Source organism: Hylobates moloch, unplaced genomic scaffold, assembly GCF_009828535.3.
Source record: "Hylobates moloch isolate HMO894 unplaced genomic scaffold, HMol_V3 SCAFFOLD_8, whole genome shotgun sequence".
In the NCBI taxonomy this organism is placed as follows: Eukaryota; Metazoa; Chordata; class Mammalia; order Primates; family Hylobatidae; genus Hylobates; species Hylobates moloch.
The window spans coordinates 28139822-28165194 of NW_026652283.1; the positions used below are offsets into that span (position 1 = coordinate 28139822).

A 25373-nucleotide genomic window follows, 5' to 3' on the forward strand; every position below is an offset into this window, starting at 1 on the left:
TTTATCTGAGATATAACTGGCTCTCATTATATAAAAAATAGAACAGGCTACCGTAGAAATAAAACTATCCAGAAGCAATTTCTAAGGGTCTGTCTCAATGAATTATACTGCAACATAGCAATTGAAGCATTACTTTAAATAACACATATCAGCTCTATAGTGAAAATCTCTTTTAAAATCATGTACTTTCATTTGAATGGTACTTAATTAATAAGACTTCCAACATAATAATGCCACCATGCACTTGTCCAATGCATTCTATATTTTTAAATACTTATATTTGTATGGTTTTCACAGGTATTTTTTATACAATTTAGCTGCCTTTGGATACTGTTTAGCTGTTTATCAGGATGTAAGAGACATTTAAAAAACCACACACAAAAATTTTCCACTTTACAGATATAGACACTAAAGTGCAAAGATACTCAGAGACTTGATAAAGATCCCAAGGCAAGTGAGAGTAAGGCCAGAAGCAGAATGAAGACCCTCTAGTCTGACAGGTTTCTTTGTAGTAGCTTCCTGGTGAAACTGTGAAATTCTAAATAGAATGGAATGTCTATTATCTACACAGAAATCTTTTCAAGTGTATCTGTTTGAATACAAGTTTGACTAGGAGGTCCCTAGGAGCCTCTGTCTCTGGAGGCAGAGGTTCAGTGTCATAGGGTGGTCACAGAGTTATCATTTTTAGGGATGTGGTGGGGTGGGACTGTTGTTGAAGTAAAAGGAGGAGGGTTAGACCTGCCCAACTAGAGGTTTCTTCTGGTTTTTATATTTTTAAGACAGTTTATTATTATGTGGCCAATGAACCAGCAGGGGGCACTACACAACAATTTTACACATGCAAAAATAAGGTAAGTTTCTCAGATGTATCAGAATGTAAATTTTATATTCTGTAAAACAACAGAGCTCCAAATATCCTTGAAAATAAAACGCCCTTTAAGCATTTCATATTGAAAAACTAATTAAACTAAATTTTACTGCATGGCAGCTAGTCTAGTAATCAACAGGAACAAAGTGGTGCTTTGGCCTTACATTTAAATATAATTTCGTTACTTATATTGCATGCCAAGAGTACAGAGGCACTATATAAGTCATAAAGAAAAGAGGATTCATGACCAATAATGTTTTGCATTAAGTAAGATAAAGTAAGTGTATTTTATATAGCACCTGTCATATAAGAGCATCGTATCAATTTTAATAATGCAGTTTCTATAATGTACATAAAGGAAGGAATGATGGAACAATTCTGGAGGCTTTTAAAAAATATGTTATAGAAAAGTATTTACCATCTGCCAGTAACTGCTTTCAGAGGCAGGTTCTGCATCATTGTAGAGAAACATTTCATCATCATGGATTTATAAATATATATAAATAATATTCAAAGAAGACTGGGACTCATTAAATCATAAGGCTACTTCCTGTACCCTGGGGAGTTTTCCGTAGAGAAATGAGCATGAGAATGGCCAGATTTTACTGAATCGAGCTTGAAGATCTAGAGAAATGACAGCCCCGAGGTATAATGACTGTCAATAGTGTGAGCTTCCTGCCAAGCCCAGTGAATTTTACTTCTGAGGATTATGTGCCTTCCATTTTGCTTGATAAATAGTATTAGCTAATCTCAGCAGTACAGTTTCTCTTTAATTTCACTTACCAGTATCAACTAAGAAAACCCCATAGTTATTGTGTAAATCTGAGCTGTCTGGACAGTTCTTTATTCCAGTTTGGTATATTTCTTCAGCTTCTTTAAACCTCTCCTTTAAAAAGAAAGAAACAAACAAAATAAGTGAAAAGCTTTTTAAAACCAGCAATAAACTGAATAGTAGGAGCAAAAAAAAAGAAAAAAAAAAAAAAAAAAAAAAAAATCTTACTAAGCACCTAATATACAACAGGCACTGAGATAAGGCACTATGAACTTTGTTTGAATTAAAGGCAATATTAACTGTGTACAAAATACCCAAAATTCATATCTGTATTTAGTTCCCTTAGGGCAAAAAAGATGACGTTTTCTCAAATGGGACCTTTGGAAGGATATGGACCTGTACAACATGCATGCCTACCGGTGAAAAAGGACTGAAAATAGTTGTTCGAATAGGATGCCCTTCACCCAGGTGACTCTCCATAGCAAAACGGGGGATGCAAATACGGTGGAATGTTTTTAGAGGTGGCACTGTGGCTGGGAGGCAGGGCAGTCCGGGGAATTTGTTTTCTAGCTGCATTTGGATAGGTGACTCTCTTTTTATCTACACTCTATACTGTACCACTTGTTTTGGGAAGTTTTTGAGGGAAGTAGAGAGGGGAGGCAGATGCAGATGTTGGGGAGGGCTCTGCCCTATCCTTTCGTTACTTGAACTATGTCTACAGCCCACCAGACTGGTGGCTACTTCGCATACTCAGTCCACGCTTTCCACCTCTGAGCTGTTTCCTCCAACAGGATTATATGTCCCCTCAAGGGTGTACCTCCAACCTGTGTGGGAAGGTTCAGGTCGATCACCACATCTCTCATTCTAGGGCTCCAATTCTAATTGCCCTTGTGTTTTGTCTAAAGATTCACTTTAGCAAACTTGAGTAATTCTGAGTTACTTTTTAGGTACATTTTTCTTTTTCTTTCTTTCTTTTTTTTTTTTTTGAGACAGAGTCTCACTCTGTCGCCTTGGCTGGAGTGCAGTGGGGCGATCTCGGCTCATTCCAACTCCTGCCTCCTGGGCCCCAGTGATCCTCCCATCTCAGCTCCCTGAGTAGGTGGGATTACAGGCATGTGCCACCATGCCCGGCTAATTTTTGTATTTTTAGTAGAGATGGGGGTTTTGCCATGCTGGCCAGGTTGGTCTCGAACTCCTGGCCTCAAGTGATCTGCCCGCCTTGGCCTCCCAAAATGCTGGGATTACAGGCATGAGCCACTGCACTTGGCTCTTTTAGGTACATTTTTCACAACCGTTAGAGACTGTTATATCACACTTACTTTTACAATACAGAAGATGAAATATAATTAATTAATCAAAGCTTCCCAGATACTAAGACTTATTTACCCACAAGTTAACAATGGCATCTTTTCCTAGTATAGCTGCGAAGGTCACGTAAAATAAGATGATTTGGCACAAAGCACATGCCAGCTTTAAAAAATACATATATGCCCTGAGTATGGACATTTTCCAAAACCTTATCTCAAGTTACTCCTACTGAGCGTTCAACCAGACACATGACAAAGGAATGTAGAGCAACAATTTCCTGAGACATGGCACCTTAAGCCTGTGATTCTGTTTAGATATTCACATTGAGGGCTGAACAATAAGCCAAGAAGCCGGAATCTGATTTGACCCAGAAAGGAACATATACTTTACACTCTGTAGAATGACCAATGCCATCTATTTGAGTTCCTACATTTAAGTAACATTAGGGAACAAGGTGTGGTTTGCCAAACTTCATCCACACTCCAGCAAAAATAAGGATCCAAGTCTCTAAAAATATGTGTTTTAATTGCCAAACTCAACAAATTATCAAATTCAAAAAATTTAAAGATGAATTAAAGTCTCAATATTTCCTTTCAATCTACTGAAGAGAAGAAAGGCTTTCTGAAGCTCTCATCCATTGAAGGACTGACAATTGTATGTGTGTGTGTGTGTGTGTGTGTTTGTGTGTGTGTGTATGTAATGAAGACAGGCAGAACAGAAATTATATAACAACCTGAGAAAATTAACATCTAGAGAGTACCATAGGGTATATATTCATGTATCCATTCATTCCACAGGCATTTACTGCAATGGCTATAGAAGTATGACACAGTGGTTAAGAACGAGGCTCCCAAGATTTGACTGCATGGATTCAAATCCAAGCCCCACCATCTACTGTCTGTGTGAACTTTCTTACCCGCCATGTGCCCCAACTGTAAATCAGGGATAACAACTGTACTCATAGGGTTGTTTTGAGGATTAAATCTATTAAAACATTTGAAACACTTAGAACAATGCTCAGCACATGGTCAGCACGTTGGTTTATCAGGCTGGCCTTTATCCTTACTTATCCAAAATCTCATAGCTACATGGGGACAGAGAATAGAAGCTATGTTTTCAGTGGGCCACTGGGGAATTGGGGAGCCCTGAATAAAAGCAGTATTTTTGGAAATAAACAAACATGACTCTGGCATAAACAGTTATACTTTTGGGTGTTCGTCCATCTGTTCATCTGTCCAACCCGTCCCTCCCTCCCTTTCCTTGACAAATATTTCACGAACACCATTGTTAAAAGAAAAACTTTAGACAAATTAAATGTAACAAAGTTTATTTGAGCAAGAAAGGGTTCACAGATTGGGCAACCCCCTGAACCAGAACAGATTCAAGGAGACTCTGCCACTGCCATGTGGTCAGGGAGGATTTACGGACAGAAAAAGGAAAGCGACTTACAGAAAACAGAAGTGAGGTACAGAAATCGCTGAATTGGTTACAGCTCAGTGTTTGTCTTACTTGAACACAGTTTGAACAGCTGGCTGTCTTGATTGGCTGATTGGTAGGAGAGTAATAGGCACAAGGTGGTCTGTTTATGCATCCAGCTAGGTTGCAGTTTACTATGTACAGAGAAACTTTTAGGCCAAGCTTAAAATATGTAAGGAGGCAGTTTTAGGCTAAATTTAACAATGCTCCCCTCAAAATTGAGAAGTGAACCAAAACTGTAGGCATTGATTTCACTCTGCCACTATCATAAAGGCACTTAATTTGGTCTTAAGTCTCACTGGGAAATAGCAGAACAGTGAGCTTTGTAAGATGGGCACCAGGCTTTTAGCTTATTTTTTTGAAAGAGAGTAGAGGGGACCTCTCTGTGTTGGAATCTCTTGTTTTTTGGAGAGGAGAAAGAAAATTCGGGTCTGTTTTAGGACTTATCTGTTTGGGATTTTAAAAAAAATTTTAGTTTGATTATGTCACATTTAGCATGAGTGACTCTATTTTGGTTTGGTCTGCTCTGCTGGGGCCTATTGTACGAACTCAGTCCAAAATAATGGCATCTCCTAATTTTGTTTAACAGTTTCTTCCTTTTGGTCATGATTTTACTTAGATGAGTGTGACCATTAGGCTTTTAATGCCATTCTCAGTTACCATTATTTTAGGGTTTTGGTCTCAGTACATCATTTATTGGTTATGATGTCTTTATGAGAACACTCTTTTTTGAGTTTTTGTCATCTCAATTAAAGAGAGACCATTTGACATTTTATAAATGGCTGTATGTAACCATGAAAACTTTTGAGGGAACATAGTGTGCCAGAGAGACAATTATAATGATCAAGAGGATCAAATCAAGAGTTTGGAGTATGCTCCTTAGTCAGCATCTCCATGAACCAACTAAAATGAAATAGATCAAAGAATGAGCCAGACAAGGAGTCTACTTGTTTTAACCAAGCAGTTTGTTTATTAATACTCTACAACCAAATGTCTGTAATATTCAATGCATGTATTTACATGTAACAGATAGTGTCAGTAATGGTACAGATTTTTTTCTATTTATCCAGTAGGCAATCTAGAGTAATGTTATTATCCTGCACAACCTTAGCAAGAGAATTTAAAGATGTCTGTTGTGTAATCAGTCTTTGTAGTACAATCTGTTATAGAGCCTATTATGAGGGACAAATTTTAATCATTGTCTCCTTTAAATTATGGGAAAAGGGGCCTAAGAATTACGTCTAGAAGAGTTTAAAGAAACTCCATGTTTAAACTTCACTAGAAGAGTGAAGGCCCCCTGGCAATGTTGTTTTAAACCTGTGATGTAGGTTAAAAGGAATGAACCAATGTTCTGGTTCTGACTGATTATGAAAGAATAAAGATGCCATTAAATGTTTTTGCTCACATTGGTCCTGTATCTTTTCTACCCAGGCATAAGACTGTCAATGTATAACGCTGGCTGCAAAGTCCTCTACAAATAAAGTTATACCTCATGATGTACGCAAATCTCCCTTTTTAGTTTTATTGTTTATAGAGGCATAAGCAAGGAAAAAATTAAGAGAGGTAAGAGTCTGATGACAGCAGAAAAGTCTTGATCTGTGATCTTGGGAAAGCTGTCCATGTCTAGGATGCCATCTGTTTTGGGGAGAAACTTTCCTGGTTAGCTTTATCTTAAGGTTTCAAATGGATGTATAGTTCAAAGAGTCTGGAGGGCCCTTTTCAGTTGTCAGATTATGAACCTAAGCTTTGAGGTCCCAAAGTTTTACTGTAGTGTGGGTGGCAAGGGCAGTCTTTTTTTTTTTTTTTTGAGATGGAGTTTTGCTCTGTCACCCAGGCTGGAGTGCAATGGCAGGGTCTCAGCTCACCGCAACCTCCGTCTCCTGGGTTCAGGTGATTCTCTTGCCTCAGCCTCCCAATTAGCTGGGATTACAGGCACCCACCACCATACCCATTGGCTAATTTTTGTATTTTTAGTAGAGACAGGGTTTCACCATGTTGGCCAGGCTGGTCTCGAACTCCTGACTTCAGGTGATCCACCTGCCTTGGCCTCCCAAAATACTGGGATTACAGGTGTGAGCCACTGTGCTCAGCAAAGGGCAGTCTTTTTCTGATATCATCTTCAGAATATCCAATCTCTGGGTTTTAGACCATGAAGGGTTTGATTGTCCACAGTCACTGACCATGAAAAGCTTTTTTTTTTTTTTTAAATCTAGCGAAAGTATACTTTGGCATGATGTATTAAAGCCTTGTAACATTTAGTCGTATAAGAGTTTCAGAGCAGAAGGTAAATGAGGTTTTTGTTATTAGGGATATAGGCCCTCTACTGACTATTTTAGAAAGGCCAACTTATGTTTTCCCCTTACTGTATCCACTGTAATACTTTTGAATAAGACAATCTAGTTGAATCAGTTACCTTTGCCTAATGCTATTGTATCTGAAATACCTTATTTAATTGTTTTACAACTTGTCCAGTGAAACAAGTGCCTTTTATTGCTAGAGATTTTTCTAGGAATGTCCCATGAGGGAAACACACTTTCTAATAATGTTTTAGCTACTATTACAGCCATCAGATTTTTGTATGAGAAAGCTTTCATATAACCAAAAAATATGCATTAAAAATGACAGTTGAATGAAATTTCTCTATAAATGTTTAAATGGCCCATCAGGTAGCAGAAATGTACCTGAAGTTTTGATTGTCTTCCCAGGATTATGAGTTTGACCAACCAAATATTAGTCAACCATTTTAGCAATTTAGAATAGTCACCATACCAATAAATACTTTAAAAATGTAACCTGGATCAGTTTATCCCTCCTATGATGAGTTATGGCATACAGAACTTTTAACAATGAAAGCTTGAAGGACTTAGGAAAGACCAGGTGGCCATTTAGGCTCTTCATGAGTATATGCTTAATACTGAATTTAGATCCTCTCGAATACCAATTTTGTTTTTCAATTCAGATGTATAGCACTGTTTATTAGGTGGGCCATCATAGGTACTTTGAATTGGACCATAGGAGTTTATTTAAATTGTATACTTAAAGCATTTTAGTGCCAGCTGATTTAGCATGAAAATCTGGCGAAGTGTTTTCTTGGTATTCAATTAATTCTTGTCTTGCTTGGATTAGAAGTTTTATAACCCAGTCAGTCTCTTCATTAGAGTTTTGGGAATTCTTAATCCAAATAATGTGATCTTTAAGTTATCAGAAATCTGTATTCAAGAGTGCTTGTCAGCGTTCTTTTCTTTGAACTTCCTTGAAGACACGCCATTCTAGGATTTTACTTCTTTATCAAGAGCTTTTAGAAAATAAGCAATTAACTATGGAAAAGTTAACTACAGTCATGGTTAAAGATGTAATTGACAAAAAAATTGTTTTTTTTCCTGTGGCCTATAATAATTTAATATAATAACCATAATTATGATGGATAACATACAAAGACATATCAGAATTTTAGGAATCTCATAATTTTGGAACATGTATTAATAATGTATCCATAAAAACATAACTCAAAGGCTAAACATTACTTATTTGACAATGCTTCTCATAGTTGAACATGTCAAATAAGTCTATAAACTCTCTTTTGGATGCTGCAGAAGGCCTCTGTAGAGTCTCAAGTTAGTTGAGGTCAAAAAGACTTCATTTCCAACTTGAAATTTGATTTAAGGAAAGAAGCCTGTCAAATATGTCAAAGGTTTAAAACATTTAATTAAAATATGATCACAGGTCACTGTAGAATAATAGTAATTCATTTAGCCAAAATGGTAATTAAAAGGTTTTCAAAAGCATTTATTCCTTGAGGGAGAAGAGGCTCTGTTTTTCAATCAAAAGATCTGAGAAAGACAATATGAGACAGAAGCTGTGTCAAGTTAAACTTAATTTAATGCCATGCATGTGCCATGCATCTCTACAGTGAAACAGAACAGTGAGTGAGAGACACAATCCCTACCTTCACCACTGAGTGGAATTCAGACAAGAAGGAGGCAATAATGTAGCTGTGGGAGGAGAAGCACAAGGTATGTGGGAGGCAGCCAAGAGTGGCACCCACACCTGGGGATAGATACTGCACACCTGTCATGATCCAAATGCCCAAGGGCATTGGTCACTATTAACTTCAGCGGCTGTGTAACACAGATGTGAATGAAAACTATCTGTGGCTACATGAGATCTGAAAAACATCTTTATAACCAAACTAGTTAAGTTAGAAGGTGTTTTTCCTGAAAGGAATACAATTGATGTCCTCACAGTCTCAGCTTCTGAAGTCAATTACACAGTTTTTAAGAGCAATTACTGCTTTACCGGATCTAATATTACTGTTTTCCCACTTTCTTGCTCCTCCAAATAGGCAAAGAGATTATCTTTTTCATCTAAATCTTCTCTTTTATTTTTGCATCCATTAGCTGAGCTGATTTTCCACTAGAAATGATATTTTCAAAATCCAAAGAAATAGTGAGATCTAAAGACTGAATGTGTCAAGGGCAATGAATCACAGCCCTAAACCTTCAGTAACCCCAATGGCAGTTTCAAGGCTCTATGAAAATGTCTTTAAGATCTGTCTTTCTATTCATTTCACTTGACTATCAATTTCATGGAATGATCAACTCCACTCATAAACAAAAAAACAAAACACTTCTCCAGGAAGAAAATACTGTATGGGTGTTTAAAGTAAATTCCACCTTCTCTGGAAGGGTAATGCATTTATCTTAAATAACACTATTATTTAATCCCTGAAGCTCAATTTTGAGCACTCATTTTCATTTAATTCAGCTGGCTACAAGTCCTGACCTAAGCCTGATCATTTCTAGTCTCTACTGACTTGTAAGTTCCAGAGGAAATGAATGTAAGCTATTTATAGGATAACTTTAATTAAAAATATTTGTGACCCAGGGAATGGTTGTGACATATTAATACCGTCCGCTGTACACCAGAGTCCCCAGCCATCATGTGAAATTGGCCTTCGAGGGCAGCAGTTAAAAATGGGCAGCATGCAGCCATGGTCTCCTCTCCAAGACTTAAAGCATTTTCAGTGGGGTGGAAATAAAACGGGCCTTGGAAGAGAGAGAAAACACAGTCAACATCCCCACTTTTTATATGCTATAATTACCCAATATAGCACACTTTTTACCTCAAGGAAGGAAAAGTGAAAAACAGATGTCCTGAAAAAGGACCCTTGACTATAATTTACTGTCTTGAGCCAAATCGTGTGTTTGGAAAACTTTATAGTTCAGGCTCCAGTAACTCAAATGACAAATGGACATCAGCTTAATGCAGAAATTCTCAACCTTCTTAATTTTAGAATGTCTTTGAACTCTGAAAGTTACTGAGAATTCCAAAGAACTTTCCATTTATGTGGACTATATATATCAATGTTTACTACATTGGAAAAGAAGCTGAGAAACTTTACAAATATGTGCTAGTTTACTTAATCATAAACTTAAACATAAATAATATATTTATATAAAAATAATTATTTTCAAAGCAAAAAAATAGCAAGAATAGTGGCATTAGTTTATATTTTTGTAAATCTCTTTAATGTCTGACTTAAGACAGCTGGATTCTCATACCTGCTTCTGTTGGTTCAATCTGTTTTATGTACATATATTTGGTTGGAATATACAAAGAAAATCTAGCCTCATATGCACATTTAGTTGACAAAGGAGAGAGTATTTTAATAGCATTTTCATAACTGTGGATATATCATGTGGCTGCTAGAAAACTACTGTATACTCGTGAGATAATGAAAGGGAAAAGGCAAATTACTTCTTAGTACTATTAGGAAAAGTGCATAAACTTCATGGACCCTGGGGTCTCCAGTCAACAATTTGCAAATAGATTAACAGATGGCCTGTAACAATGTGTACCTACTGTATAGAGGTGTAGAGTGTGGTATTCCAAAGCAGTAAAGGGCCAATAGAAAAAAAAAATGGTTCCAGTGCCCTGACATCAGGGTCACTACGTGTCTGAGCTGATTTTCTAGAAGTGCTTTCACTCTAATCAATAATTTAAAGCCACAGAGTCTTAAAGTATATTCCTATTAGCCAAATGGCTTTATTAGTAAATACTAATACATTGTAATATTGTAATAGTAATTATGACAGTAATATTGTAATAGTAATTACAAATCTGGGAAATTAAGGACTAACAGATCTTGAAACTCATGTCAACAACTTCTCCAAGAAACTATTCAAGACACAGCAGCCCAAAAGATAAAGAGACACCTGTTTTCTCACCCTCTTCTTTGCTTTCGTTTTCTTTACAAGACAGTTCCTCCACCCATATGTCATCAGTAGGAACATTTACGAGAAACGTGCTATCAATATTTGATGTCTAATTCTCTTTCATATCCAACGAAAATGAATCAATTAATCTGGCATTCTTCCCCACCAAGGAAATACAAGGTGTTTTCGAATCCTAGATTTTCTCATCTCCCAGCAGAGTGTGATCAACACTACTCTGACAATTTACTCAAACAAGAAGTGACCACTTTAAAGACGGAATGCCAAGAACAATACAATAAATGCTAAAGAGAAAGAGTGACAAGAGTGAGCAACTACAGATAACTCAGTCATGGAACCAGAAAAAGAGATGAAAACCACACTTGCATATAATTGCAGCTTCCTGATACTTTAGACTTTTCTCATGCCATTTTGCCTTCATTCTCTATACTTCCTGGTACATGACTTTCTTTCTACTTGAGAAATAGAAATAAAATCCTAAGTCCCCCACCTGACTCAACACACCCCCTCCTGGCCAAGGAGACCCCAGGGAAACCTTAAAAACTCAGTTCCCAGCCATGACCAGAGAGGTAAGGTCGCTCAAGCATTATACCCACTCCTTTGCTAACCACCATTAGACTCTCTTTCCTAAGAGTTGAACAGAAACTAGCACTTTTGAAAGACTTGCTCCACTGCTGGTTTCAACCAACCACCTCATTCTGCAGCAGAGCTCCCTTCCCTTTTAATTGTCTCAACACAACTGACCAGCATTCCTTCCTGGAAAGAAATCGTGGACTGTGGACTGCGTCTGGATGGTCCATGGAGACTGTGCATAGAGTGCCTCTGCATTTAAACATTGTGTCTCCACCTCAAAGTGCACATGGGATGTATGTAACATGCATGTTTGCTTACTACGCATGTGCAACCCCTTCATAAATATTCACAGTTCCTCCTATAATCTGTTGAACATGTATACTTAGCCAACCCATTCAGCATAAATTCCTGTCTTACCCTTCCTCCTTCAAAGCACTTGCTTTTGCTTTCTGCGGGAGGCTATGCTTCCCAGCCTACAAGGTGGCCAGCCTGCAGGCTACAACCCATTATAAGAAATAAAGCTCTCCTTTCCAAATTTATAGATCTCCTGATTTTAAGTTGACATATTAGAAGTAAGCTCAATACATATTAGAAGTAAGCTTACCTCAGAGCCCTTAGAGGGTCTATTCCTTCTGACTAGAAAGCTTTTCCTTTCACTTTTACCCAGTTTATATCTATCAGTCCTTTAGATATCAGATTAAAGGTAACCCTTTGGCAACCATCCCCACTCCCCATATATTCCTTTCCCACATTAGGTTAGGTCCCCTTAACATGCTCACTGGTGCTTTCCCTTTGCACAGTTGTTACACTTGTGTTAGACATTGGGGAGGCAGCTATAAATCTTTGCCTAGGGGTAGCCTTCCCTTCTATACTACACTCCATGAGGGTAACCACATACATAACTTGCCGCTTCAACACTCTGGTGCTTGGTGGCATTGAGGTGCTCAATAAATATGTGCTCAATAATTAAATCAATAAATTCTTAAGTTAGGGTCTTCGTCCAAGTTGACTTAGCCCCACACAGTGTGGCCGAATGTACCCCAAATATAGCATTTGTAGGAGAGAGCCTGATCCAGGACTTTTTATTTGACCCAGAGTTCCAATTTATGTTTTATTGTTCCAACTTTCTTTTCTCTCTTGCATTGGGTAAAATCATATTTCAAAGTACATGAAGGAAAAATATTTCATTTTAAGTGTTATCATTTTAATTAATTGAGTTTTTCAATAGGCTATAAATGTGGGGCTAGTAATAATTTACAGTGGCCAGAGTCATAAACAATGTTAATTTTATTTCATTTACTGCTACTGTAATGCAAAGCTATATAATCTATGCAAGAGTAGGATGGTTAAAAATGATTGTGGGCTTATAAATGTTTACTATCCTATCTGTGAAGCTGGGGTCCAGCCAGTTCTGAATGCTAATGGAGAACAAAGAGTATAGCAAGTCAGAGACCATCCTGACTTCAAAGCTAAGAGTTTATCTTCTGTTCTCAGTTTCCTTGACTTCTTTGACGCAGTAGACACAGAGTGGTACCAACTTTCTTTTGGACATTTTTATGTGCTTAGCTTCTATGACAACTCATCCTTCTGGGTTTCTTTTATCACTTCTTCCTTTCCACTCCATTCCATGCCTAACCTCATTCACTATGGCCCATGACCACAGTCTATTCATGGGGTTCCAGTGTCATCTAATGCAGGAGTGGCAGGTGAGGAGCTTAGAGACCAGGTTTTAGTCGAGGTCCTGCTGCAAGTTAGTGAATCACCATGAGCAGCCACTTAATTCTGTGTACCATATATTTTTATATAAAATGAGAAGGTTAAAAAAATTCTTCAGGGCTTTTTCCTACACTATTCTTCATTTTCTCAAGGAAATTATCTGCTTATAATATGATTTCATTTTTTTAAAGTCCTAGACCTATTTTTCTAGCCCTGATCTCTTTCACTCTCATTGGTCCATATGCCATTTTCATTTAAATGTTCCACTAACATTCAAAACTTAAAGGTTGTACACTGCTCGTGGCAGAGTAAATTGGAACTGCCCTTTCGGAAAGCAATTTGGTAACATGTCTCAAGACTCATGAAATATATTCTTTGATATGGAAATTATTCTGGAATTTATCATTAGGAAATGATTCAAAATATTGTTTTAAAAAAGCCCTAAGAAAAAAAAGTTCAATGCCACAAAAGAAAATAAAAAGGAATCCAAATGTCTCAACATTTGAAATATTATTCACCATATATTACAGCGAGCCATTTTGATAAATCAGTAAGCAGCCATTTAAGTGGTATTTATGAAGGTCATTTAGCACCATGAAAAAACATATAATAGTATGTATAATTTAACGGCAAGTGAAAAGAACAGGATACAAACAGTGTATAAATATTAGTATGGAAACACATAAATATATTTAAAAGGCATGCATAATATTAAAGAATTATAACATTTGTTGTCTCCAGGTATTATATTATGAATAAAGGATGTATATGTTATTTTCTCTGAGTTTTCACACTTTCCTTTATATATTTATATTACTTGTTTAACTGGAAACAATGTTGACACTCATCTTATTTCCTTCCTAAAATCTTGCTTCTGTCTGGCTTATCCATGTCTATCAGTGGCCATAAATCTTCTCAGTTTCTTAGGTGTTCTGACCTGGAGTTCTTAATTTTCTATTTTTCTTTTCCTTTCAACCTTTACATGCTGACAGTCCCTATGTACCATGGAAATCTTTCTTTTTCCACTATATTCTATCCATTCCCTCACTTTCTTCTGCAAACAAGGCTCTCAACTACTCACACCAGAATGCATGTAAAAGCCTTTTCCAAAATACACCGTGTGTTTTCCACAAGGTTTTCTTCCTCACATGTTTTAGAGCACTCTCCTCGGATATTTACCGTTACTTCCTATTATCTATCAATGTAAAACTTGGGCTCCATTATGGCCTTAATATGTTCTACCATGTAATGTCTTTTCAACTCATTAATCTATTTTTCAAATTTGTCAAATCCCCTACTTTGCGCAAACAGATGAAATTTCTCCCTTCAGGTTACAACAGAGTAAGGAACACAATATCAGTTTCTGACAAATCCTACATTCATGGTTTTATTGGCACTGAGGATGGGAAACGATGTCAACAGACAGCAGCATGCTTATAATAAGAGCAAGGTATACCAAATAAACCTAGTTTCCTTTTTTGATATTATAGATTCACAGCCTTACATCAGGGGAAGGATTTTGGCAGGTGTCTGAAAATGTGTCTTGAAACATCTCTGTACACAAGACTGAGAGAGGTGAGCTGGAGGATAATATAATTCAACAAATTAACGAATGCTTGAATACGTTTACCCAAAGAGTCTGGCATAAGATAAAGGTCAACCTGGAGAGAAGGTTCTACAGATATGCTGCAGGGCTTCCTAACTAATACTGATCTTCACAACATTTTTTAAAATCAAAGACATAAACTAGTTATTTAACTAAAACTATCATCAAGTTTGCCAACTGAAAGAGCTGGAAACAGTAGTCAATACACTGTACGGCAGGAAAAAAACTAAAAAGTCCTAGAAAATCAGAAATGTCAGGCTGATATAAATACAGAAGACGTCAGGCTGATGTAAATACAGAATGAATCCTTTCATCTAGCTTCTGAAAAACTGCCTGCAAAACGGCTGATTTCAGCTGAGTGTAGGAAAGAGCTTTTTGGCATGAAACTGACCCACAACCACAGTCCGTGTGGGCGTGCATGTGGACAGATGGTGGCAATGGAGGACAAAGTCGCTTGACGAAAGGGATGGCTTCACTGTGTGTTACACATTGACCAAGGTTTGTCAATACTGATTTCATACACTCTGGGTGTTTGAAATGCCAGGATGCTGTTAAATAAAGTTGTGCAACCAAGAAATGAATTCATTTGCTACCAAAAACTGTTAAGCTAGGTGGGTTTTTCTCTAACAGTTTGTGCCTTGCTTACACATCTGATGCACTCTTTTATGACTAAATAGTTCAAAACATGAAGATAGGATGTTGAAAGTCAGGGAGCGGAAGGCAGTCCTGAGTTATGCTCAGCAGCTGCTCCATTGTTTTCACGCTCAAATCAATTGCCCAAAGGGGCAGAAGAAAGAATTTTTCAATCTTTCTTGCTATGTAACTCAATGTAACTCAATGCTATGTGTAACTCAGTGTAACTCAATGCTATGAGTTACATTCTTAGATCTCATAGCATTTTACATTCACATCTAGAACAGGAAAGTGCTAAAAGATGGGACCTTTATATGTAAGAAAAGGTAACGATCCTAGTCATCATTTGTTTTTCTTAACAATTGTTCACAACTTCAACTATGTAAAATGCAATAACTTGATAGCAATTTGCCATTGCAGTTCACAAGAGATCAAATTTATCAAGTAATCGATTTTAAATAAGCCATCTGACAGTTCTTCCACACAACTAAGGAAAAAGTATATATGTTATTCAGTTTAAACTTCCATCTGCTACAAAATTTGTTAATAGTAAGGCTGAATGCAAACATACTACAGAAGGAACTAAAATAAAGTTCAACATCATTAAAATCTTGATCATTTTTAAAATGAGCTTAGATGAATAAAACACAAAGCTGTTCTTATAGTCAAATATTCTAATGGTGGCAGAAAGTCCATAAACAAATAAATGTGTTTTAGATGGTGATAAATACTATAGGGAAAGTAAGGCAGGATACGGTGGTAGAGAACATGATGGGCAGCGGAAGGTTGCTATTTACAAAGGGTCATCTCAGAAGACCTCTCTGATATAGTAACATTTGGTCAGAAACCAGCATGATATGAAATATCTTGGAAACTCTAAGATATCTATCTGGGAGAGAAGTGCTGCAGGAACAGTTGGTGCAAAGGCTGTGAGAGAGAAGCACACTTGGCACATCTGAGTAACTGCAAAACAACCAGCCAGTCAGAGGCAGAGGGAGGGGCTCATGAAAAGGAAGGGTCTGGGGTTAGGTGAGACAAAGCAACACTGATGAAGCCAGCCTCTGTCTGTTTCAACACAAGCCAAGGGCAGCTGAGGACTGCCCGTGTATAGCACAGACACATCCATCACCATTTCAGCTCACACATTATACTAAAGCATGCATTAAAATCATCCAACACAGGCAGAGGTTTTTAATCTAAAGCCCGCCTATCCTACAGGGAAAAAGGGCAAAACAACTAGGTTTATATTCTCTGTTACTTAAATATTCATAGAATGTCCTAATTTTGCTTCTTGCTGGAGCCTCCCAAAATTTTTGATGCAAATTGCTCCCTACAAAACTGACATACAGTATCAAATCACTCATTACCCTTAAGCCAACTGAATGCTGCCGGGCATGTTGCAGAGATGTTGAGTTTGAGTTTTAAAGATAATCTGGCAATTTTATGGTAGCAGAATCTACTGTCTATCAAGGGCACTATGTGTGTCAACAAAAACCATATCATCAATTTAGAGAGAAGACAACTTATATCTGTTTCTCCATAGCAGGGGTCATGCATCTAAGACTCTGAAAACTGGTATCAAATCATTTAGACATGACTGAAAAGAAGGAAGGGATTGAAAACACAGCTCTATTTTATGCCACAAGAAATGTTCTCTTAGGAGCCTGTCTCATGAGCCTCTGTAATATTCTAACAGATGTTAAAACAGAATTTGTAGGATTATCAAATGGCTCCATATTGAGTTCAGTGATCTTAGACCACCAGCAATTCCTCAGAAAAATATTATAAGTAAGTAGTAATACAAACATCAAACATCATGTATTGTTCTTGATAGATTCTGTACCAAAGTGAGAGAGAATATATCAATGGCCAATAATGTACCATCTTTGTCTAAAGGCGACCTTCACTACACAGAGAATATTGGAGTGAGAAAATTAGGCTTGTAATTTCTGTCCAAAAGAAACTGACACAGAGATTGGTTGTCCAATATGGGTTTACAAATTAAATCAGTACAAAAATCTGTGTAACATTAATTTATACATGTAACAATAACATTGAAAAAAAACTACCGTGTGAAACAATTACCTGCTCAGCCAATAACGAAGCTAAGCTTGAATATGCGTCTGCAAACTCTGGACCATATTTGATGGAATCCTTCAGTAAGGTGATAGCTTCTTCCTTTTTCTCCTGGGACCTATAGATAATAACGAAGGGGGAGGGGGGAGAACATCTTTTAATAACACTTTGTTTCAATCCTCTGATTAGACTCTAAAAATCTCATTTCTTTTAGCAAAGGTTAGCTGATTCACTCTGGATTTTATTGCAAATGAATTAAACTACATTGTCTCAAGGTGCTAACAGTTTCTTTCTGTCTCTGAATTCTCCATGGAAAGAGACGTAAAGATGTAAATTACCCTTCAGGTTATCCACTTGTTTCTACCTTCTGTTTCCTGCTGTGCACTCTTCAAGAGTTATATTCAATATTTTGGAGGTTTGTTAATGAGAAACTCTGATCTTTACAGAAACAATTTGGGGGACATTGTCTGGGTGGCATGAGAGCCAATTTACAGTGATGTGAAGATATGTGGGTCCCTGTAGTACTGATCACACCACTGCAGGCTGAGCTCCTAGGGTGGCTGTACCTTCCAGGAACAAACCAGGCCAAACTGCCAATGTTAATCTTTGGTTTTATATTTAAGAGAGAAAATATTCCATAAATAATTTATGAAATTAGAGACTACTGTGACCACTGACTGGTAAAGAATAATGAGACATTTTATCATCATATTTTTGCTGAAAATTGAGGCTAATTCTGTCTTCTTCATTTGGTTCTTCCCCCAGTGATGACACTTCCTTTTAAAGAGGACTCAAGGCCCAAAAGTTATTACCATCTTCTTGGGTAAAAGTTCTCTCTCCTGTTAAATCCAATGAGGAGACATTGGGTCATTATGCTGATATCAATGTTTTTGGGGCCAAAAATGTACAGTATTGGAAGTGATCAAGTTTGCTATTAATACAATTCCACAGACACTAGTCTCTCGTTAAGTGCTAGACATTGTGATTGTGCAATGAAAAAGAGAATCCTTTGCACTGTAGCAAGGACACAGCCTAAAGGTCCCCTCCTCTTTAACAGTTACCAATATAGAGTTGCGTGCTTATGTTTTTACTATGCATTGATTTAGCAATGACTATGTGCCATATACCCTCATATATTTTCACATAACATTATTAATGTATTTCTCACAACAATCACATGTGGTAGATATTACTGTTCTATTATTATACTCATTTTTCTAATGAGAAATTTTCAATTCAGGGAAGTCAAGTGACTCTTCCATGTTTATATAAACAGTCTTCTGAGTGCTCTTCCATCATACCATATCTGCTGATTCTAACTTCTTAGGAATCCACCCCTAATGACCTTTGTGCTCAAAGTGTGATTCATAGACCGGTTTCAACATCACCTGGGAGAAATGCAGAATATCTCAGGCCCCATCCAGAGCTACTGAATCTAATCCTACCGTTTCAAAAGATTCCCAGGTGATCTGTATGCATGCTGTGATTTCAGCAGAACTGTCCCATGAGGTATCAAAGGCAGGTGACCGTAGCTCCTGATACAATCCCCTCCATCCCCCACGCCCTCCATCCCCCCCATCCAGTTTCTGAGGATGAAGTTACATAGGGGTAATACTAATATTCACTCCATAACTTTGAGATCTTAAGTGTTAGAAGCAGCTTGTTACATAAGGCAATTTCAACTATCATAGACCTTGGGGAAAAAACCGCCATGCGTCCAACATAGACCTTGGATTTAACAATTCAATGAAGCAAATATTTATCATTATCGATTATATGTCAAGCACTTAGCTGTTTCTCAGGAGAGGTGGTGGTCCATACTATCCTCTTCTTATTAGGGTCTATCTAACTCCTAATGGGCTCTTGTTCATGCAAAGTCCCATCCTTGAGAACAGGTATAACACCCGTGTCCTTAAGTGGATTGTCCTTGGGATGGCTTTCAAGTTGCATGGTTATAATTAATTTGTATTACAGCTCACTTAGTGCTTTATTATTGATTCACTCATTTCGTGGACATTTAAAGAGTACCCACAAGACTCCATGACTACCATACAAACACTACGTTTACACACACTCAAGTTTCTATTCTGTAATATACCTTCATGTAATTCTTCCATTGGCACATGTTTTTTAAATGAAATGTATTTTCATATCCCACTAATTTGGCTATATCTTATGGTCAGCAGAACTCTTCCTCCAAAAATGCAAAAATCTTTAATAACATTAATTTGGAAATCCTCCCAAAGTCCAAAGGAAGGTATGGACTTTGAAAATTAAGGCTGAAAATTAAGTCCCTTGGGACATAATTTAGCTTAGATATTCTTCAAATCAGCAGAGAAAAAAAAAAAAACCATAACATCTTCATAGCAATGATTTAATGGTTTTCTTTTGTCATGGCTCACATTAGTTAGAATGGAAACTTAGACCTTTTACATATGAGCTTAGCAAGATGACCACTCAGTACAGTCTATGAACCTAAATGCTTGAGGTTGTCCATGAACATCCATGTGACACAATGGAAAGATTATCATCAAAGTTATTTATCAAGAACCCAGATTCTTGATAAAAAACATCATCTCTAAAAATCCTGTGAGAGACTAACAGACTTTAAGAAAAACACCTCATCATGTAACTCATTTAGTATATGAGTATTACAAGATGCAAAGACTCTGGCAGAGAGGACATTTCTTTTTGGCTGTGTACTCCTGGATGATTCTCCTTTTGCTTGGGAGCCGCTGAGTGTCATTAAGCACCAACGGGTCAGGCTGACAGACATCACATGCCACCTTGAGAGAGATTTTTAAATTCTTTTTAAAGAAAGCCCAATAAGTTGATAAGTGGTGATTTGTTATTGTTTCTAAAAGGGAGAGGAAGGAAGAAAGTATTTCTTCTATAGTCTCTCTTGCTCACCCCTTGGTGGGAGCTTATGGCTTTGACACAGTAACTTAGAGAAGATAATTCATCTAAATAAAACCTTCCTTGATTATATAGTAATATGATTACTATGTGAGATTGAAACTTCATTTCAAACTGTTTCTGATGTTAGTAGCATCCCTTTTTCATATCTGTATTATAGCACATGTTTCTCTAATTATCCCATATTAAAAATCAGTCCTACAATACTATTGGATTATTGCAGTCTTACTCAGCATTTTACTCGATTTTGCTTGCTAATGCCTTGGTTCACACATCTGCTTTTAGTTCCCTCATTCTTCTCCTTTTATTATGTGCCGACAACGGGAAGAACTTTTTCTAGACCACTGCTTTCATATATAAAAATCTTTATTAATGTCCAACTACCTACAGATAGACTCTTAGGCTAAAACCCTCTACAATATGGTTCTGACTAGCATTCCAAACATACCCAGGTACCTGCTACTCCAGCGAAACTGGGTGGCCTTTGGCATCTATTCTGCAGAACCTAACAATGACCTACTCCATTGATTATCTTCACTGTACCTTAAAAATCACTGGGTGTGCTTTAAAAAAGACGGTAGTGCTCTGAGGCTTGGCCTCTTAATAGGACGCCCTCCATATGAATATGACAATCGCCCAGATTTGAGAATTATGGATAGACTCCAACCTCAATTTACGGTACTAGAGACTGAGATTCAGAGCGCTTTCGTGATTTGCCCTGCTCCTAAGCAAAAAGAAGGCACTAGCCCTAGGTCTTCCACCTCTCAGCCTGGTGTTCTTCCCACACCACTTCATAGATGGCTTTTCTCTCCTTCCTATTCAACTCTGGTTCCCAGAGACAGCTTCCCTGACTTGCCCAGCTCAAAGCTCGTAAAAACACTTAGCAAAACGAAGAACATATGTATACATATGTATCACCTTTCTGATATTTCAGCTTTTTTTTCTATCATCACAGGAAAAATATGGTAGGAAAATGCTACCTAGAAGCCCCATTCTGACCTCTATATGTTTATTCTCTGAGATCCGAGTGAAGCACGTGTGGGGAACCTACTGCTACCTCTTGGGAGGGGGGATCCAGGTCCATCTAACAGTGAATGTGCCATGCAGACAAGTTTTTTAAGCTGCATATTTCACAATAGTTGTTTCCTAAACATTTACTCTCTGCCAAGGACCATGCTAAGTAATTTACTCTAATTCTCATTAAGCATTATAAATTTGGCATAATTATCTCCCTTTCAAAGATTTTGACAAAAATACCAACCACCATCACCCCAAATGAATAAAAAACTAAGGTTTAGAGAGCTCAAGTGATTTGTCCCCAGTCACACAGCTTTGATAACACCTGGACTCTAATTTAGAACTTCAAATCTAGAGTGTTCCATTGAGGCCACACTTGGCATTTCTGTGTTCACTCGCTGAAATGTTATACAATTTGTCTGTGACCACTAGGTTTTAAGTTCCTTCGCAGGTGGGACCTACGATCTTACTAATGTTACTTTTTTTTCCCCCAATTCCAGAAAAGTGACTTGCACAGAGTAGAAATTCAATAATTGCTGCGTTCGTTTTTTTTAAAAAAAAATCACCATAGTTTTGGCCAGGCACAGTGGCTCATGCCTGTAATCCCAGCACTTTCGGAGGCCGAGGCAGGTGGATCGTGAGGTCAGAGGAGTTCGAGACCAGCCTGGCCAACATAGTGAAACCCTGTCTCTACTAAAAATACAAAAACTAGCCAGGCACAGTGGCGGGCGCCTGTAGTCCCAGCTACTTGAGAGGCTGAGGCAGGAGAATGGTGTGAACCCGGGAGGCGGAGCTTGCAGTGAGCCGAGATCGCACCACTGCACTCCAGCCTGGGTGACAGTGAGACTCCGTCTCAAAAAAAAATAAACACAAACAAACAAAAAGCCATAGTTTTACTCTTTATTTCTAGATCTTTGTAAATCTCCTTAAATGTTTTCCAACATTTGAATAAAATTTGACAAAAGGTGACAATATGATTCCCCCATGTTACATTTTTTGTTTCTACAGTACTTTAAGCATTATAGATGTGGTCCTAAGGAAGACAGAAGCAGCCCAAGCCTAACTTAGAATAAGAAAATCACAGGCACAGCATCCATGTTTTGAAAATCTGTTCCTTACCAAGCACACTGCTAAGCTGCCTATCCACCTTACGACCATACGGTAGTTAAAAGTACAGACTTAAAAACCAGAAGGACTGGCATCTCACTCTACATCTACCACTTACTAGCTGTGTTTCCTTAGGCAAATTATCTGACCCCCATGCATCTCAGGCACTTGGTAGGTACTGTCTATGTTTTGGCTTTTATTATTAAGTCATTTAATGTTTGTAAAAATCACCCATTGAAACCTATTCTTTTCTTACTTTTTAAAACCAAGGAGAATGTGCCATTTTTGATATAGTCTCTCCTAAGTAATATCCTTCCACATTTCAAACTATTCATAAAAAGCTTGGGTTACACATCAGAGAAATTTTTCTTTGTGTCTGATACCACAATAGTTTTTTGTTTCTGTGTTTTTGTTGTTGTTGTTGTTGTTGTTTTTGAGACAGAGTCTTGCTCCATCACCCAGGCTGGAGTGCAGTGGCGCAATCTCGGCTCACTGCAACCTCTGCCTCCCAGGTTCAAGCAATTCTCCTGCCTCAGCCTCCCAAGTAGCTGGGATTACAGGCAAGCGCCACCACACCCAGCTAACTTACAAAAGTAGAGACGGTGTTTCACCATGTTGGCCAGGATGATCTCAATCTCTTGACCTCGTGATCCACCTGCCTCTGCCTCCCAAAGTGCTGGGATTACAGGTATGAGCCACCTCGCCCGGCCCCACAATAGATTTTTAATCTAATAATCATCATACCTAAATTCATAGCATTGTATTAATATAGCCATTTAGCCATTTAGACTGAATTGACAGGTCAATTTCAAAGGGTAAAAATATTAAAATAACTTTTCTTCTCTGAACTGACCAAGTCCATGGGTCATTTCTCTGAGTTATATTGAAAGGCCTGAGTTAACTAGCCCATAATTAGTGAAAAATAGATAAAATCAAACATCAGTATATATCCTGTCCAATCAGGCATAGACACACTTTGATTTTGGAGTCACAGAAAAGAAAACTCTGAATCCCTTTAAGAACTCATGTGATACAAAAGACACTAAGAACAACAAGGACTCTCAGAGCTTCTGGTAGAGGGTTCAACTGGCACTGATGGAACTCTTGGGGATCCCTGGATAGGTAGAAAGTGCAGGTAAGCGTAAAACTGCTCCAGAATTTGGCAATATTATTGCCCTGCAGCATCTGGAATTTCCTTAACTGCTAAACAGCGTCACTAGCTGACGACTGATAATAATCCTCCGTGATCTAAAATATTTTGTCTTTACTTCTCCCTTAGATCAACGCTTCTGAAATTCTGGTGGGTAAAACTCTCCAGGTGTTTGGTAAAACGCAGAATGCCAGGACTGGTAAGATTCAGCAGGTCTTGGTGGGGCCCAGGAATCATTAGGATTCTAAGCCTCTCAGGTGATTCTGCTTAGCATGGCTCAATTGATCCTGCATAGGAGGCTAAATATAATAGGATGCTGAAAGCTAAAAAAACAGGATAAAGAAGGCTTCCCTGGGACAATCTGACCAAAAGTGAAAGGTGGCACTGGCTGGTTAATTTGCCCCATGAAAGATACTCCTGGATACCAGGAAATGTGGCAGAATGGGCTTGGGCAGAGTAGAACTCTGAGGCGGGAGTCCTGCAATGAGAAGAGGCAGTTTTCTTTCTCATAGGGGCTGTATTGTGAATATCCTTGATTGCATATCCAAGTCTTAGCTCCTGTGTTATCCATCATAACATAAATAAAAATCTCCTAATATTGTGCAGCAAAACTCAACTCTCTCATGTTTCCCCCGGGAGATTCTAAAAGGCTAAAAAATTCCCAAGAATGTGTTCCTGGGACCAGTGACATCATCATTGATTTCATAAGAGAAACATTAAGTAGAAATTAGATCTTGTTCAGAATGTGCAAATTTTGCCATTAAACACTTGTAGTTTCACAGGGAATTTTCCCTTTGGTTACACAGCAGTGGGACTGTTTTTCCTGTGTGTTAAGTAAAAACATTTGCATCATCTCACTTTCATGGCTCCATGTCAGTGACAGATATTTAGCAAAAGCAAACAAGGTTTCACCACATTTTTCTTTTAGTAATTAAGCACTGGGTAAGTTTGTCAATTTAGAGAACTTTTTGGATTCCTGTCTAAAGTCTCATGACATATTCATTTAAACTGAAAGCAGATGCTTGCTTTGAAAAAGTATTGACATTTGGGGAGAACGTAGGAAATGCCAGTAACAGAAATAAATGGATTTGGCGACCCTTTTGGTGGCAATAAAATTTCCCATTAACCACAGTGTGAACTTGGAATGCTGGGCAGACCTCTTAATTACTATTCCTTTGTCGGGGTGTTTGTTGTTGTTGGATTCAAAATTGATGTTCCCAACAAATAAAAAAAGATCATGGCTTTTTTTTGGCCTATTGACTTTACCAGCTCATCTAAAAAACTGAATTGTGAAAGTCAAATTGTAAATGTCTGACCGAGATGATCTTTACAGAGCACACATGTTTCTGTGGCTCTACTATCTTTCCTGTACAGAAAGAAAAGAAAATCAGATTATATTCTGTGTAGCTTCCTTTAGATTCAAGTTTACTGAGCACACCTGGGAAATGTAATGGAAATACAGCATCTAGTTTACTAGCGGTTCGCCCTAATTTTTCTGCTTGACTTTCTACAGAAGCCACATGGAACCGTCTGGAGGACACAGATTCATATTATGTGGTTATAAAGAATTTTAAAAAATATTTTTGCCAGGTGCAGTGGCTCATGCCTGTAATCCCAATACTTTGGGAAGCCAAGGCAGGCAGATCACCTGAGGTCAGGAGTTTGAGACCAGCCTGGCCAACACGGTGAAAGCCCGTCTCTACTAAAAATACAAAAATTAGCTGGGCATGGTGGTGGGGGTGACTTTAATCCCAGCTACTCGAAAGGCTGAGGCAGGAGAATCACTTGAACCCGGAGGCAGGGGTTGCAGTGAGCTGAGATCATGCCATTGCACTCCAGCCTGGGCAACAGGAGCGAAAACTCCATCTCAAAAAAAAAAAAAAAAAAAAGTCAATTCACAGTCAAACTCATTAGATACAGTG

At 37.9% G+C, this 25373-nt stretch overlaps 1 protein-coding gene across 8 annotated transcripts in view; it reads right to left on the reverse strand.

Annotated features, from left to right (window-relative positions):
* The window catches only part of TMTC1 (transmembrane O-mannosyltransferase targeting cadherins 1), a 282068-nt gene that overhangs the window by 18439 nt on the left and 238256 nt on the right, over positions 1-25373 (reverse strand). For all 8 annotated transcript variants that reach the window (XM_032159935.2, XM_032159934.2, XM_058442439.1 and 5 more), the window contains 2 exons: positions 17271-17379; positions 1652-1754 (listed from right to left, as the gene is read on the reverse strand). In XM_032159935.2, coding sequence (XP_032015826.1) covers positions 1652-1754; positions 17271-17379 — 212 coding nt within the window. The remainder of the gene's footprint in view (positions 1-1651; positions 1755-17270; positions 17380-25373) is intronic.